The sequence below is a fragment of the Arabidopsis thaliana genome, chromosome 3 (genome assembly GCF_000001735.4).
Source record: "Arabidopsis thaliana chromosome 3, partial sequence".
Lineage (NCBI taxonomy): Eukaryota > Viridiplantae > Streptophyta > Magnoliopsida > Brassicales > Brassicaceae > Arabidopsis > Arabidopsis thaliana.
In genome coordinates, this window is record NC_003074.8 from 20,187,856 (window position 1) to 20,199,625 (window position 11,770).

At 37.7% G+C, this 11,770-nt stretch overlaps 4 protein-coding genes and 1 non-coding gene across 7 annotated transcripts; 3 read left to right on the top strand and 2 right to left on the bottom strand.

Moving 5' to 3' along the window:
• Positions 1–129: 129 nt before the first annotated feature.
• Positions 130–521, top strand: AT3G08410. The gene is made up of 2 exons (NR_141444.1): positions 130–250; positions 445–521. It is a non-coding gene; the product is annotated as an other RNA (non-coding RNA).
• A 1,417-nt stretch (positions 522–1,938) lies between these two features.
• Positions 1,939–5,085, top strand: ABCF4 (general control non-repressible 4). 2 transcript variants are annotated; one of them, NM_115311.4, is made up of 2 exons: positions 1,939–2,037; positions 2,526–5,085. In NM_115311.4, the coding sequence occupies exon 2, from the start codon at positions 2,538–2,540 to the stop codon at positions 4,707–4,709; it is 2,172 nt and encodes a 723-aa protein (NP_567001.1). In that variant the 5' UTR covers positions 1,939–2,037; positions 2,526–2,537; the 3' UTR covers positions 4,710–5,085. The 2 variants fall into 2 exon arrangements, with proteins under 2 accessions (NP_567001.1, NP_001327731.1); NM_001339682.1 differs by having other exon boundaries at positions 1,950–2,037; positions 2,532–4,937.
• A 686-nt stretch (positions 5,086–5,771) lies between these two features.
• Positions 5,772–6,808, bottom strand: AT3G54550 (DNA-directed RNA polymerase subunit beta-beta protein, putative (DUF506); the record flags this gene model as incomplete). The annotated part of the gene is made up of 3 exons (NM_115312.1): positions 5,772–6,103; positions 6,188–6,380; positions 6,467–6,808. 3 exons carry the CDS (start codon positions 6,806–6,808, stop codon positions 5,772–5,774), a joined length of 867 nt encoding a protein of 288 aa, NP_191018.1.
• Positions 6,809–8,284: 1,476 nt separating this feature from the next.
• HTA11 (histone H2A 11) lies at positions 8,285–9,871 on the top strand. Of its 2 annotated transcripts, NM_115313.5 has the most exons (3): positions 8,285–8,471; positions 8,644–8,790; positions 9,315–9,871. In NM_115313.5, the coding sequence occupies exons 2-3, from the start codon at positions 8,677–8,679 to the stop codon at positions 9,609–9,611; spliced, it is 411 nt and encodes a 136-aa protein (NP_191019.1). In that variant the 5' UTR covers positions 8,285–8,471; positions 8,644–8,676; the 3' UTR covers positions 9,612–9,871. The 2 variants fall into 2 exon arrangements, with proteins under 2 accessions (NP_191019.1, NP_001325682.1); NM_001339683.1 differs by lacking the exon at positions 8,285–8,471 and having other exon boundaries at positions 8,474–8,790; positions 9,315–9,826.
• A 222-nt stretch (positions 9,872–10,093) lies between these two features.
• On the bottom strand, positions 10,094–11,347 carry AT3G54570 (Plant calmodulin-binding protein-like protein; the record flags this gene model as incomplete). Its single annotated transcript, NM_115314.1, has 1 exon — positions 10,094–11,347. The coding sequence occupies one exon, from the start codon at positions 11,345–11,347 to the stop codon at positions 10,094–10,096; it is 1,254 nt and encodes a 417-aa protein (NP_191020.1).
• Positions 11,348–11,770: the final 423 nt, after the last annotated feature.

Below are 11,770 nucleotides of genomic sequence, written 5' to 3' on the forward strand. Positions count from 1 at the left end.
ACAAGTCTTCAATCTAACAGATTGTCACGAACAGGTTGTGGTCACATTAAGTTAAGAGTAATGCTTCCTTAGATCAGTCTTACTTACTACAATGGCGACTAATAGTCATATAGGCTGCTCAACAACCTTAGCACGTTCTTGCTGCTGCAAAGCCTCAAATTCCCCTCCTCTTTTATCCTGTATCTGCTTGATTGATTCTTAGAAAACTCTGTGTTTTATTTTTGAATATGTGTATCAGTAGGTATCTAGGTAATACAGAATGTCAAGTTTGTATGTTTTTTTTTTCCGGAAATAACTTACCTCTTCTCTGTTCTGTTCATGTTGAATCTTTGTTCTCGGTCTCACGATTATGCTCTGCAGTTTTACGCAGATTCTCACTCATAATTTCCATAGAGCCATACTCTTTCAGTATTGTGTGATCTTGTTCTGTAACCAGATCAGCTGTTGATTGGTCTCAGAGATCTGCCTCAGCTACTTAACAACCATTTCTTGGTAAGATTTCATCTCAAATTCCAGCCTCGTTTGGCCTAATGAGTAATACATAAATACATATGATGCATTCACAAGAACCAAAAAAACTCTAAATCCCATTGAAAGGACTAGAAATGTTAATGATGGGTTAAAACCCACTCGGTACCCAAAACCCACATAAAATTTTAAGCCCATAGATCTATTTTTTCTGGAAAAAAAAACATAGGTTTAAAATGGGCTGGGTACCCAAATAAATAAAACCCATATGGGTTTACCTCATTGGGTAATGGGTACCCACGGGTTTTTTTCAGTCCTTTTTCAGGTGAATCAACATTTTCTCGTCAAAAAAGATTTCACATTTTTCCGTCAAAACCGCGATTTAACATTTACCGCCAAAAAAGACATTCAATATTTTCCCGCTAAAAAAGACATTCAACATTTTTCCGCCAAAAACGACAATCAACATTTTCCCGCCAAAACGCAATTCAACATTTTCCCGCCAAAAACGACATTCAATATTTTCCCGCCAAAACGCAATTCAACATTTTCCCGCCAAAAACGACATTCAATATTTTCCCGCCAAAACGCAATTCAACATTTTTCCGCCAAAAACGCGATTCAACATTTTCCACCAAAAATAATTTCACTTTTCCCGCTAAAAACGCAATTTAACATTTTCCCGCCAAAAACGGCATTCAACATTTTCCCGCCAAAAAGGATTTCACATTTTCCGGTCAAAAACGCAATTCAACATTTTTCCGCCAAAAACGCGATTCAACATTTTTCCGCTAAAAACACAATTCAACCTTTTTCCCATCAAATATATATGTAATACAGAAAATAAATATAATTTAAAATATATTTATAAGCAAATTATAGATACAACATACATATAATAGTATATTAGCAGTTAAAATAAACTCTAAGAAAATGACAAAAACCAAGTTGGGTACCCACGGGTAGTCTCAGAACAATCAGGTTTTTTCGGGCTTTACCCACTAAATCAAAAACCCATCTGGGTTTTGTAAAGTTGGGTTTTTGGTGGGCGGATTTATTTTGGGTTCAGGTCGGGCTGGGCTTTTTTACCCACCACAACATCTCTAGACAGGACTTAAAACAAATATCGAATATCTGAGGGAGAAGAACCTTGATGTTGTTCATTGAATGACTTAGAACATATACTGAATATCTGAGGTAGGGAACCTCGTGGCGCATGTTATTATTGTTTGGATGATTTGATTAATTCGGATTTCGATCATACCTATGTGTGTATAGAACCCTTGATTTTGAATTAATTAACAGAATTATGATATATGTCAAGAATAAATGATGTTAACTATTTTCATAAGTTGAATGCTTTACTTCAATTTGGAAATTAGAGAAAAGGCCCAAATATTTCAGCTGTAATAAGCCCATAATGAGGCCCAATAAGACACTAGAAAGGAGTTGAGTAATAACTAAGCGATTCTCTTCTCTCCGTCTGCTTCAATCCCCTTTTTTTTTTCGTTTCGTCGTTTGTTCGTTTTCTCTATCGCTCTCGTTCATCTACGCAATCTCTCTCACTAGGTGAGTTTCATATTCTTCTCTTTGATATTCTTGTGGTGAATTTCGTTTTAGATATGTACCGAATTGAAGTTCCCTCTGTTTTTTTTAATCAGATTCGGATCGATATCTCTCGTTTAACAGTTTTAGGTTTTCATTTGCTTATAGTTGTGCTTTTATGAAAAGTGAATTCCTCTTAGGGTTCGTCTATTAATTTGCTAATAAATCCTAATTCTTTGATTTATCCTCTTTTGAAACGGATTAGATGGTAAAGAATCGAAATTGATTTGAGAATGCATCAGATTTGTTTATATGAATAATTATTTACTGGGTTTCAATAAAGTTTTGAGCTTGAGCTTTTTGTCACCATTGTCAAGTAGAAAAACCCTAATTCTGGAGCTCTGTTACCAGTACCAGAGGCCTGAGTTTGGTAGTTTTCGAATTAGCTTGCTAGATAATATATGATTATTCGTTTGATAACTTATTGGCTGTTTATTGATGTTTCATGTCAGGTACAGTTTTAAATGGGTAAGAAGAAGTCAGACGAGAGTGCTGCTACCACAAAGGTGAAGCCAAGTGGGAAAGATGCTTCGAAAGATTCTAAAAAAGAGAAATTGTCAGTCTCGGCTATGCTTGCAGGCATGGATCAGAAAGATGATAAACCGAAGAAGGGCTCATCATCTAGAACCAAGGCTGCTCCGAAATCTACATCTTACACTGATGGCATAGATCTTCCTCCTTCTGATGAAGAAGACGACGGTGAATCTGATGAGGAAGAGAGACAGAAGGAAGCAAGGAGGAAGCTGAAGAGTGAACAAAGGCACCTTGAGATATCTGTGACTGATAAGGAACAAAAGAAGCGAGAGGCGAAAGAAAGATTAGCTCTTCAGGCTGCAGAGTCGGCAAAGAGGGAGGCTATGAAGGACGATCATGATGCATTCACGGTTGTTATTGGAAGCAAGACCTCAGTGCTTGAAGGAGACGACATGGCTGATGCAAATGTTAAGGATATTACCATAGAATCTTTTTCTGTATCTGCTCGAGGTAAAGAGCTTTTGAAGAATGCTTCTGTCAGGATTTCACATGGTAAAAGGTATGGGTTGATCGGGCCAAACGGAATGGGAAAGTCTACACTGTTAAAGCTTTTAGCTTGGAGGAAGATTCCAGTGCCAAAGAATATTGATGTTCTTCTTGTTGAGCAAGAGGTGGTTGGTGATGAAAAGAGTGCTCTGAATGCAGTTGTCTCTGCCAATGAAGAGTTGGTTAAGCTACGGGAAGAGGCTGAAGCTCTGCAGAAGTCGTCTTCTGGAGCTGATGGAGAAAATGTTGATGGTGAGGATGATGATGATACTGGAGAAAAGCTTGCTGAACTGTATGACAGGCTGCAGATTTTAGGGTCAGATGCTGCTGAAGCACAGGCATCCAAAATTCTTGCGGGGTTAGGTTTCACAAAAGATATGCAAGTGCGTGCGACTCAGTCCTTCAGTGGTGGCTGGAGGATGCGAATATCATTAGCTAGAGCTCTGTTCGTGCAACCTACCCTTTTGCTGTTAGATGAACCCACTAACCATCTTGACCTGAGAGCTGTTCTATGGTTAGAGGAGTATTTGTGTCGCTGGAAGAAGACACTAGTTGTTGTTTCACATGACCGGGACTTCCTCAACACAGTCTGCACGGAGATAATACATCTCCATGACCAAAATCTCCACTTCTACCGTGGTAATTTCGATGGTTTTGAAAGCGGATATGAGCAGCGTCGCAAGGAGATGAACAAAAAATTTGATGTCTACGACAAACAGATGAAAGCAGCGAAGAGGACTGGAAACCGGGGTCAACAGGAGAAGGTAAAGGACAGGGCCAAGTTTACTGCTGCAAAAGAAGCATCCAAGAGTAAGTCAAAGGGCAAGACAGTGGATGAAGAAGGCCCAGCACCAGAAGCTCCAAGGAAGTGGAGAGATTACAGTGTGGTGTTCCACTTCCCAGAACCAACTGAGCTCACTCCTCCTCTTCTGCAGTTAATTGAGGTTAGCTTCAGCTATCCCAACAGGCCAGATTTCAGACTCTCGAATGTTGATGTAGGTATCGATATGGGGACACGGGTTGCGATAGTTGGGCCTAACGGAGCAGGAAAGTCCACTCTATTAAATCTTCTTGCGGGAGATTTAGTTCCAACAGAGGGTGAAATGAGAAGAAGCCAGAAGCTGAGGATTGGCAGGTATTCTCAGCATTTTGTTGACCTTTTAACAATGGGGGAAACACCGGTTCAGTATCTCCTTCGTCTTCATCCTGACCAAGAGGGATTTAGCAAGCAAGAGGCAGTGCGAGCGAAGCTAGGCAAGTTTGGGCTACCAAGTCACAATCACTTATCTCCAATTGCGAAATTGTCTGGAGGACAAAAGGCTAGGGTTGTGTTCACCTCGATCTCAATGTCAAAACCACACATTTTGCTTCTGGACGAGCCTACAAATCACTTAGACATGCAGAGTATAGATGCCTTGGCGGATGCACTAGATGAGTTCACAGGTGGAGTTGTGTTGGTGAGTCACGACTCGAGACTCATATCACGTGTATGTGCGGAAGAGGAGAAGAGTCAAATTTGGGTTGTAGAAGACGGAACAGTGAATTTCTTCCCAGGCACATTTGAAGAGTACAAAGAAGATCTCCAAAGAGAAATCAAAGCAGAAGTTGATGAGTGAAGTTTTGTTGTTAGCTTCTAAGGTAAACTCAAACTCCTTTATGTTTTATAACAAACTCAAAAAGTTTTGGACAATTTTATTTTTAGCAATCGTGTTCTTTCATCATTTGTGCGTTAATTACATCATATATGACACTATATACATCAGTTTCTCCATATTACATATGTTCTGAGTGTAGGGTGTTGTGTTTTGGGGGAAGAAAACAAAAGACATGTGCAATTCTTTTTCAACAGTGTGTTTCCATTAGAGCCATAATAACCAGCAAATGCTTCTTTATATTTTTAGCTGTCTGAAATTTTGCTTAGTTTCTCTCGTTTATTATTTTTGGCTCTTTCTCTCTCTTTTGGTAGTTTTGGCTTTCTTTGGTTGATTGTGTTTACCATGCCTCTTCCTTTGTGTTTATTTTGATTAAGATAGTGAGTATCATATGATTGATTTAGGGTTCTAATCTTAAAGTAAGCTTGAGATTCAGAAATTGAGCTGAACGGGTAGAGATTTCGTGTTGATTTTCTGGACTTCACGAAATTAGGAATTTCAGGGATTACTTAGTTCTTTCGTGCTCTATTCTTAGCCATAGGGTCACCTAGATCAGCCATCAAATCTTTCACAGAGCTCAGGTCGTTTTGAACATGATAAATCAATGAGTCAGAGTTTGTGTATGGTTTAGAGTCAGAAGATGCATTTTCAGCAGTGTGATATCCTTGATTTCGTAACCTTGATATACATTGTTAGAAGAAATTTGTCTAAATGGCTTATCTTTTTCGCTTTCTCTGTTTTTAGCACACTCTGTTTCGTGCTTTTCTCTGATTGGTCTCTATTTTTGTGGCTGTCGTTAATCTTTTTATAATTATTTTGAAGTCAATTTAAATGAAAGCAAAAATGCAATAAAAATAAACAAACTCAAAAGAAAGATTGGTTTCTTCTACAAGGGATCAGAAGAAATCTTAAAAACAACAAAGAGGATATGATCATGATCCTTAAAATCATACCCTTACAACAAAAAACAATCAAAAGAGATTTTAATCCCATGTGTTTATTGATAATTAAGCTAATATTATATATTTAAGGATGGACAACACCAGCTTGTCCACTGGTTTCTCCTTGAGTTTGCTTAGTACGATCATATTGAGACACCCATTTGGTTAACAAATACTCTGCTCTCCTCCATGGTGGCATAAATAGCCCTTTCTTCCTAAAGCTCGTCTTTGCGGCTTTAGACAAAAATACCACAACCTTCGTCAACCTGTCAACTTGTCCAACAAAGACGTAAGGCAATGTCTTCGATATCGACTCGTAAGTCTCACTCGATCTAGCAATTTCGAACTTCGATTGGAAATCAAAGTCGATGAGCACTCTTTCTCCTCCAATGTTAACATCCAAATACTCATAGTCCCCTGTTTACCATTTTCCACAAAAAAAAAGGTTATTTTCTTAACAGTTTTGACACTTAGAGAGTGGATCAAAATGAAGAAACGTACCAGCGGGAACACAATACGATTTCGTTTTCGATTTCTCCCAGCGAGATTTGCATATTGCTGCATCATAGCCTAAAGCCACCAGTTCATCAACAACATTTTTCAGTCTGGACTTATCTTCAACCTCTCTCTCAACGATCTCGGTTGTTTTCGTCTCGAGATCACGCTCAGATACGTTCGCACAAAGTAAAAGACTCTACAAAACATTGAAAAGAAAAGAAACTCTGTTTATAACAGATTCCAAACATCAAATGTGAGCATCAGAGATATTATTCATCATACCTTGAGGCTTCGAAGAACTCTTCTAGAAGAAGAAGATTCTTCGTCGTCCTCGTCAGAGCTATCAGTACCACTTCCACTGAAGCAGTTGCATCGGTTACGAACAATGCACTTTGATTGTTTCTCACTGTCTGGATCCTCGATATAGTTCTGCACCATCCTCCTCAAACAGACCGAGCTCGGTTCGATTTCTTCGGAATTTTCTCTAGAAAGCGATGAATCTACACCGGCTAAGTTCTTCAGAGAGAACGGACGTTCAAAAAGCCGCTTCAGTCGAGATCTCGGCGCTTGTCTCATCCCTACACCATTGATGTTGATAGGCTGGACTTTGGAACGGAAAGGCATGGCTCAAAACGTACGAAATGTTTTTCTCTACGTCCAAAAATCCCTGAGAAGGTGTGCAAATGAGACGAAACAAAACTCAAAAAAAAAAAAAAAACTAGATGAGAAAATTCAAACGTTTATGATTGATTTACTTAAATTTTCTAGAGGCATAAATTTAGAGAAAGAAACACATTAAAAAAAAAAAGGGGAAAAGATCACTTGGATGGTTTTTAGATACGGATTGATACTCGAGGACACGAAAACGTCATGCTTTTAATGCTTAATTTTTATTTTTGTTTATTATAAGAGATGTTGGAAATCACTATGTGGATGATGTGATTTTGGTTTAGATTTCTCCAAAAATGCATAGGAGATTATCTTCAAAGTTTTGTAAGGGAAAGAAGAAGTTTTGCTAACAACTTAGGGAGGAAGAAACCAATGTTTGATGCTTCTTATATAGGAGGACAGAAAGACCTATCCATGTATCATATTGGGAAAGAAGTTAATTTGTCTCTATGAATTACGTGTTCGTTTTTTACAGGTCGGTTCTATGTCATTGGTACTGCTTTTGATGTAAACCGGTGTATTATTGTCCCCAGTTTACATTCATAATTATATTTACTTTACACATACACCAAAATTTCAAAGGTATCTAATTTCTATTTTGCAATGATATTTAATGTTACGCGTAAACTTTATTACTTAACATAAAATGAAAAGTTGAAGGTAAATCTCTTTTACTAAACACTTTATGTCAAGTTTATAATTTCAAGAGACTAGCGGTAATATCTTCTGTTTGCTATTTTTAGCGTTGTTGTAAATAATTTTGGTCAAATAAAATCATTGTGAAATCCAATTGTATTGCCTAAAAACTAAATAAGAAAATAAGTAAATATCCTTATACATTTATGATGAAATGAGTGAAAATCACAAAGACTAAAACAAACCTACACGCGTCAATATTATATTTCAATAATTAATAAAAAGTTGAAAGTAAGTTTGTTTGACTATATATTATATGTAAAGTTTATAATTTCAAAGAAAATAACAATAATATATTTTATTTGACACTAAAATACTAATTTTATACCACACAATTAATAGTTTTACAGAAGAAAAAGAAAGATATCTGACTGAGTTTTATTGAGTTGTGGATACCACAATTGTATTGCCTAAAAACAAAAGAAAATATAAATCATAATCTTGAACTATTTATGACGAGGCTAATATAAGTAACAGAGACGTCAATCACAAATTCATCACAATAACTCGAAGAAATTGATTCATCACGAAGCGAAATCATACAAAGGTACGTCTAACAATCTCAAATCTTAACAATCAAACCAAAGCATATAATATTCTCTTACCATTTAGTTTTACCACAAGCATAGTGCCTACAACCTTTCTCATGAAAAATGGATCTTTCTGTTACAAAAGAAAAAAAAAAGCTGATTTTAAACGTTTCTAAGAAATAGAGGGCTTAATGGCAAAATGTTGAAACATTTTAAGGCTCCAAAGCGAAAAATTTAACCGCCAAAGCGTAGGTTTCCCCCCAAGATTTTGAAAATATTTAAAAACTCCCACCAAACTTTTTAATTTTAAAACTCTAATCCCATTCTATTCAACCAGATTTCGTTTCTTTCGTCCTTTTTTTCCTTTTGCATTCTCTCGTCGTCGTCTCAAGGTACTTTACTTCTCTTTTTCTCTCTTCCAATATTCGAGATCTGTTTCTGTCTTTCTTGGATCGATTCTCGATTCTGTTCTTCGATTTAGTCTTCTTTCGAATAGATCTGGTAGATTTAAGCATTATACTCTTCTTTTTCTGATTTCGTTTTTGTTTGACTGTGTACGGTTAGATCTAGAAGAAGGAAACAACAATTTCAAGAGACATGGCAGGCAAAGGTGGAAAAGGACTCGTAGCTGCGAAGACGATGGCTGCTAACAAGGACAAAGACAAGGACAAGAAGAAACCCATCTCTCGCTCTGCTCGTGCTGGTATTCAGGTCATCTCTTAAACCCTAATTTCGACGACCTTGTTTGACTCTGATTCTTTCCTAATTCATCAGTACCATTTACATTTTTAGGAATAGATTTGTTTTTTTGGTTCTATGTAAAAGCATGAGGAAGTAAACTTGCTGGATATGTGTAATTTCTTTTACTCGGTACCATGTTGATGTTTTTGTCAATGTTTGTGCTAATTATACAAATTTGTGTTGCTTGCTCACTGGTTGCTTGGTCATCTGAGAATACATGTTGTTGTTGTTTTTGTCTCCCCATTGTTTAGGTAGTGTCTTATGGTATGTGCCCAAATGTTCCCTTACTCTGTAGCTTACTATTGATATTGATGAGTCATGAGGGTTTTAATATGTTTTGTTTGGTTCTAGTATGTGCAATGTTCTGTTTTTTATTAAGTTATACTATTTTAATGGAACTATTTGGTGTGCGCTGATACTGTTTTGACATTGATGCTGTGCATAGCCATACAAGTAGAGAGATTGGTCACACCGATACTGTTTTTTTTTTTCAGTTTCCAGTTGGACGAATTCACAGGCAACTGAAGACCCGAGTCTCGGCACATGGCAGAGTTGGTGCCACTGCAGCCGTCTACACAGCTTCAATCCTGGAGTATCTGACAGCAGAGGTTCTTGAGTTGGCTGGGAATGCGAGCAAGGATCTCAAAGTGAAGAGGATAACGCCAAGGCATCTGCAGTTGGCGATTAGAGGAGATGAGGAGCTGGACACACTCATCAAGGGAACGATTGCTGGAGGTGGTGTGATCCCTCACATCCACAAGTCTCTCATCAACAAAACCACCAAGGAGTGATGTGTAGCTTTTTATGGTGTTTGTATTTCTGTAGTCTTGGACTCATTTTCCTTTATCCTTTTCTTAGTTCTTTGACTAGTGTTGACCTCTTCTGGACATCCTCAGGTGTACATTAGTTAATTTGAACTCTTTAGGTTCCTTGTTCAATCATATGTTCTCTTTCTATGCTATTGTGATTTGCTTATTATGTTTTCAAGTGAACCGTTTTCTGTTTTAAACAACTGAGGAAATCATTTACTCGCATGCTCTCTGGTAACCGGACTTACAAGTATCTTTTAGATATAGAACTTGTTATCAAACATCATCAGTATTTTATCAAGTCACATATTCCAAATCAGGCGCAAATAGCCCAATCACAAGTCAAAGACTCAATATTAAAAAAAAAAGAGTACATCATTCATTCACTCACTAGGTTCCAAGGCTTTGATAGCATGTTAACTGCAAGCCCGAAGGTGTCTTGCATAAGTGAAAGCTGGTGAAGGTTATTTAGGTACTGTTGTTTCAAATGCCTCAACGAGCAATGCCACATCCTTCTTCCTTTCTACAACAAGTTTACTTACGGTGTGTTGCAGAGCATAATCAATCATCCACTCCTCTGCTTTCTTCCTCTCATCCATGTCCTGATGCCTGAGATCAACTGTTTCGTTGCTCGGCTCTACAGTAGTTTGAATGTAATTGGGTTCTCTTGGGTTGAGTCTCCTACAATCCTCAATGCACTCTTCTCGGTTGCAAGGTTTTTGTGCAAGTGATAACAGAGCTTCCTCTGTTTTCAATACAAGTTTAATCCGCTCTTTCACTTTCTCTCCATCTGCCTCCTTCCAGTCTTCAGCTTCCTTAGATTCATGCTTCTCATCCACAGCATTCCCTAGAATGATGTCATCTTGTATAATCGACTGTTCAAATAAAAGAGAGTTGGTTGTGTTATTCGAGAAACCACCCTCTTCACGCTCTTGATCCTCACTTGAATTTTCTGATTGTTCAAGAACTGCAAAGTTACATGATTCAATGCCTTCACCTTCTAGTAAGCTCACTATCTCTGCACTCTCAGAATCTAAATCTTTAACCTCTCCCAATTCCATCTCTATATTCTCAGCCTCAGAATCGATTACTTTGATATCAGTTTCTCGAGTGCTTCTATTTTCTTTCTTCTCATCAACATAGATTTCCACACAACCATCATCACATTCACCACTTGCATGGGACTTCAAGGAGCGTCTCCTTTCGGATATAAAGCTTAGAAGAGGTGGGAATTGGCTGTGAAGATGCGCGTTGAGTGAACAATACGTATAAGGACAGACTTTCAAGATATGAGGAGAAGTAAACATCAGATCCTCTGTGAATTTTGAGTTTTTGAGAAGCGAAGAGCAAGTTGCTCTATGCACATTCGCATCCCAACAACGACCAATCCTACCACTTCTCTTGAAGCTCTGACCCTTTTTCAAAGACCTACTACTACTCTGTTTCTTTTCTCTAGAGCAAGAATCAAGTTTCTTACCGGTTTGGCTCTTCTTGTCTAAACCAGCTTGAACACTTTGGCTCTGTCTTCTAGCCTCTGAACTCCTCGTTCCCTTCATATAATTAGGTGACCCGCCTGTGACTTTAGCAACGATCTGCTTCTCCGGTGTCGTTGGTTGAGGAAGCCTACTAGCCCTTGGTCTCTTCTTTATCATCTCCGGTCTAAGCCTCCTACCATGTCCTTGCCCTACCAAAGCTTGAGCAGTTTTACTCTGAACCATTGATCTTTCCAAGACAAACCTGTGCTGTGAGATGCTCTCTTCTCTTCTATGTTTGAAGCTTTTACTTCCTTTTCTCCTAATAATACGTTTCCCGGTTATGTCTTTTTTTGGGTCTTTAAATGAAAGATTTGCAATGACATGTTTTTGCTATATAGTCCACTTTCTGTTTCTTAATTATTGCTTCTAAATCAACATTTTGTTGTTCTCTTATAACGTCTCCCGCTAAATGAGCATTATGTTCTTCTTTTTAATATGACATCGTGAACAGACAAATAAGCATTTTTTCCTTTATTAATTTGTTTGAGAGAACAAAACTAAGCAATATCTGCATTTTTTTCATTAGCACGTATTGGTTGATGAACTAAATGTATTTAGATTAATAGATAAATGTGTGTGACAAAAATAAAAGTGACAATCTTAACA

Bases quoted from the DNA above. Each gene is read 5' to 3' on its own strand.
- ABCF4 (NM_115311.4), top strand. From the start codon at position 2,538: ATGGGTAAGAAGAAGTCAGACGAGAGTGCTGCTACCACAAAGGTGAAG.
- HTA11 (NM_115313.5), top strand. From the start codon at position 8,677: ATGGCAGGCAAAGGTGGAAAAGGACTCGTAGCTGCGAAGACGATGGCT. The intron at 8,791-9,314 runs GTCATCTCTTAA...TTTTTTTTTCAG, and splicing joins CTGCTCGTGCTGGTATTCAG to TTTCCAGTTGGACGAATTCA.